Source organism: Erinaceus europaeus, chromosome 3 (assembly GCF_950295315.1).
Source record: "Erinaceus europaeus chromosome 3, mEriEur2.1, whole genome shotgun sequence".
In the NCBI taxonomy this organism is placed as follows: Eukaryota; Metazoa; Chordata; class Mammalia; order Eulipotyphla; family Erinaceidae; genus Erinaceus; species Erinaceus europaeus.
Window position 1 is genome coordinate 158,223 of NC_080164.1, and position 4,333 is coordinate 162,555.

The following is a 4,333-nucleotide window of genomic DNA, read 5'->3' on the forward strand; positions in this document are numbered from 1 at the left end:
TCTCTGCCCTGAAAGCCAATTGTAGGTGCAGGCTCTGACTGGAGTCCAGGCCTTGGTGGCCCATAGCAGCCCTTCTGCAGGTGCACAGTGTCCAAGGGCTAATGCCCACCCCTAACACCCTGATGGCAGCTGCTTGGCAGCCCAGGGCAACACCCATCCACTGCGCCACACCACTGCCACAGATTCACAGTGGCCCAGGGGAAAATCTCCCCCACCCCCACTCCCAGTGTCTTCCTAGGATTTACCCTACCCTCACTTTGCATCAGCGGTACACATACTATGGGGCTAACCAGCCTGGGTCCCATGGGCTAGCCACCACCCCACATGTGCCCAGGACTAACCCCCATGTGCCCAGGGCTAATCCCCCCATGTGCCCAGGGCTAATCCCCCATGTGCCCAGGGCTAATCTTCCTGTGTGCCCAGGGCTAACCCCCATGTGCCCAGGGCTAACCCCCATGTGCCCAGGGCTAATCCCCCCATGTTCCCAGGGCTAATCTTCCTGTGTGCTCAGGGCTAATCCCCCATGTGCCCAGGGCTAATCTCCCTGTGTGCTCAGGGCTAATCCCCCATGTGCCCAGGGCTAATCTTCCCCATGTGCCCAGGGTTAACCTCCATGTGCCCAGGGCTAATCCCCCATGTGCCCAGGGATAATTCCCCATGTGCCCAGGGCTGATGCCCCATGTGCCCAGGGCTAATCTTCCTGTGTGCTCAGGGCTAATCCCCCATGTGCCCAGGGCTAATCCCCCATGTGCCCAGGGCTGATGCCCCATGTGCCCAGGGCTGATGCCCCATGTGCCCAGGGCTAATCTCGCCCGTGTGCCCAGGGTCAACCTCCATGTGCTCAGTGCTAATCCTCCATGTGCCCAGGGCTAATCTCCCCGTGTGCCCAGGGATAATCCCTCATGTGCCTAGGGCTAATCCCCCCATGGGCCCAGGACTAATGCCCCCGTGTGCCCAGGGATAATCCTCTGTGTGCCCAGGGATAATCTCCCCATATGCCCAGGGCTAATCCCCCTGTGCCCAGGGCTAGATAATCCCTTCATGTGCCCAGGACTAATCCCCCATGTGCCCAGGGTTTATCCCCCCATGAGCCCAGGATTAACCACCCCATGTGCCCAGGGCTAATCCCCTCCTGTACCCAAGGCTATCCCCATGTGCTCCGGGCTAACCTCCGTGTGCCCAGGGCTAATGCCCCCGTGTGCCCAGAGCTAATCCCTCCGTGTGCCCAGGGCTAACCTCCCATGTGGCCAGGGCTAACCCCCATGTGCTCAGGGCAAATTCCCCGCCCCCCATGTGCCCAGGGCTACCCCCGTGTGCCCAAGGCTACCCCCCGTGTGCTCAGGGCTAATCCCCGTGTGCCCAGGGCTAATCTCCTCCGTGTGCCCAGGGCCACCCCCCCTTGAAGGACCCCCTGCCCCCACCCAGGGCTGCGGCGCGCGGCTCTGCCAGAAGAGGGTACAGGAGAGGCTCCTGACGTCAGGCTGGGATCCCTATTGTGTCTGAAGCGGCTCGGGCACCACCAGTCCTACATCGCTCTCCGCCCTTGGCGCCCACTGCCCGGGGCTGCCCACGCGACCCCCGGGAGCCGCGCCCACCGGCAGGAGCCCTGTCCGCCCACCGCGCGGGACTCGCAGCCGCAGGGAGGGAGCCGCGCCCGCCCACCCCGGGGCCGCTGCCCGGAACCGCGCTGCCCGCCCGGGACCCGCAGCTGCAGGCAGGGAGCCCTGACCACCCACCGCCCGGGGACCAAGCCCACGCCAGTCGCGCCTCCCGGTGCCGAGGTGAGTGCCCCGGGCGGCGGACGTGCCATCCTGCAGACGCCGGGAGCCCAGAGCCCAGAGCCCGGTCGCCCCGGAGCCCAGAGCCTGGTCGCCCCGGAGCCCAGAGCCGGGAGTCCCGGAGAGCCCTGGCGAGCCCCGGTGAGCCCCGCTGCCCCGTGCTAGTGCGCCCTTGCCGGCTGCCGCGCGCCCTGTGCCCTCAGGACAGGTGAGCGCCCGGGCCGGGCAGGCGAGCCCCTCAGGCCAGGCTGGTGAGCGCCTCCTGGGCAGGTGAGCCCCTCAGGCCGGGCAGGTGAGCACCTCCAGAACTGCTGACCCCCCCCACCCCCCGGGCCCTGCAAGTGATCAGCAGGCTGGGCTGGTGAGCGCCTCCCCCGCTGGTGAGCCCCCCTGGGCGGGCAGGTGAGCACCTCCGGGGCAGGTGAGCGCTGCAGGTGAGCCCCTCGGGCAGGCAGGTGAGAGCCTCCCAGGCAGGTGAGCGCCTCGGGCGGGGCCGGGCGGGGACCGCAGCGGGCAGGCAGCGGGCGGGATGGACGCGGCCGCCGCCGAGATGGAGGAGCCGGGCAGCCAGGGCTCCCGGGCGGGCGAGGATGCGGAGATCGTGGTGAACGTGGGGGGCGTGCGGCAGGTGCTGGACGGGGACCTCCTGAGCCGCTACCCCGAGACGCGGCTGGCCGAGCTGCTGCACTGCCTGGCGGGCGGCTACGACACCATCTTCTCGCTGTGCGACGACTACGACCCGGGCCGGCGCGAGTTCTACTTCGACCGCGACCCCGACGCCTTCAAGTGCGTGGTGGAGGTGTACTACTTCGGCGAGGTGCACATGAAGAAGGGCATCTGCCCCATCTGCTTCAAGGGCGAGATGGACTTCTGGAAGGTGGACCTCAAGTTCCTGGACGACTGCTGCAAGAGCCACCTGCACGAGAAGCGCGAGGAGCTGGAGGAGATCGCGCGGCGGGTGCAGCTCATCCTGGACGACCTGGGCGCCGATGGCGCTGGCGGCTGGCGCCGCTGCCAGAAGTGTGTGTGGAAGTTCCTGGAGAAGCCCGAGTCGTCGTGCGCCGCGCGCGTGGTGGCTGTGCTGTCCTTCCTGCTCATCCTCGTGTCCTCTGTGGTCATGTGCGTGGGCACCGTCCCGGAGCTGCAGGTGCTGGACGCCCAGGGCCACCGCGTGGAGCACCCCACTCTGGAGAACGTGGAGACGGCCTGCATCGGCTGGTTCACGCTAGAGTACCTGCTGCGCTTCTTCTCCTCACCCAACAAGCTGCACTTCGCGCTGTCCTTCATGAACATCGTGGACGTGCTGGCCATCCTGCCCTTCTACGTCAGCCTGACGCTCACGCACCTGGGTGCCCGCATGATGGAGCTGGCCAACGTGCAGCAGGCCGTGCAGGCGCTGCGCATCATGCGGGTGGCCCGCATCTTCAAGCTGGCTCGCCACTCCTCAGGCCTGCAGACGCTCACCTATGCGCTCAAGCGCAGCTTCAAGGAACTGGGGCTGCTGCTCATGTACCTGGCCGTGGGCATCTTCGTCTTCTCCGCCCTGGGCTACACCATGGAGCAGAGCCACCCTGAGAGCCTGTTCAAGAGCATCCCCCAGTCCTTCTGGTGGGCTATCATCACCATGACCACCGTGGGCTACGGCGACATCTACCCCAAGACCACGCTGGGCAAGCTCAACGCGGCCATCAGCTTCCTCTGTGGGGTCATCGCCATCGCCCTGCCCATCCACCCCATCATCAACAACTTCGTCAGGTACTACAACAAGCAGCGGGTGCTGGAGACGGCTGCCAAGCACGAGCTGGAGCTGATGGAGCTCAGCTCGGGTGGCACGGGGGGCGAGGCCCAGGCGGGGGGCTCCCGCGGAGACCTGGACACCCTGCCCCCAGAGCCCGCAGCCAGCAAAGAGGGCCCGAGCTGGGGCAGCCAGCTGCGGGTGTCCCACAGTGACACCTTCATCCCCCTCCTGACCGAGGAGAAGCACCGCAGGACCCGGCTGCAGAGCTGCAAGTGACCCGGGTCAGGGAGGACTGGGCTGGCAGCTGGACGGACAGATGGGTGACTTCCCAGCAGGGGCTGTGCTCCGTTCCCCCGCTCTGTCTTGAACAGGACCCTGAAGCTCCTCCTGGGTGCCCCCCCGAGAGGCCGGGTAAGCCCGTGCTGCGTGGGGGGTGGGCTGGCTGGTGGCAGGAGCCCTCCCCTGCTTCTGTGTCCCCCTAATAAAGCCTCCTGCTCTGTGCACCTGCCCATGGTGTAGGTTCTGTCCCAGTATGCTGTGCCCCGGCCCCAGACATGTCCCCAGAAGTGGCTGGCATGCCTGGGTGGTGGGACAGGAGGTGGGTGTGCATTCCAGGGTAGGGCTGGGCTGGGTGGTCTAGCTGTGGTTTAGCTGTGGGCTGATCAAAGCAGGACTTGCTCTCGGGCCTGGTGCCCACAAGTCCCCACACTGGCCAGGTCCCGGGCACTCCCCGGGGGATAGTCACAGAGCTGGGGACAGCAGGCAGCCATGTCACCTCTGTTGATCACCTGGGCAAGGTGCTGTTTGCAAGCTCTCT

At 66.6% G+C, this 4,333-nt stretch overlaps 1 protein-coding gene across 1 annotated transcript; it reads left to right on the forward strand.

Annotated features, from left to right (window-relative positions):
• The first annotated feature begins 2,017 nt into the window (after nt 1-2,017).
• Nucleotides 2,018-4,017, forward strand: KCNF1 (potassium voltage-gated channel modifier subfamily F member 1). The gene has a single exon (XM_007538365.3). The coding sequence runs from the start codon at nt 2,308-2,310 to the stop codon at nt 3,790-3,792; it is 1,485 nt and encodes a 494-aa protein (XP_007538427.1). The 5' UTR covers nt 2,018-2,307; the 3' UTR covers nt 3,793-4,017.
• The last annotated feature ends 316 nt before the right edge of the window (nt 4,018-4,333 follow it).

Bases quoted from the DNA above. Each gene is read 5' to 3' on its own strand.
- KCNF1 (XM_007538365.3), top strand. From the start codon at position 2,308: ATGGACGCGGCCGCCGCCGAGATGGAGGAGCCGGGCAGCCAGGGCTCC.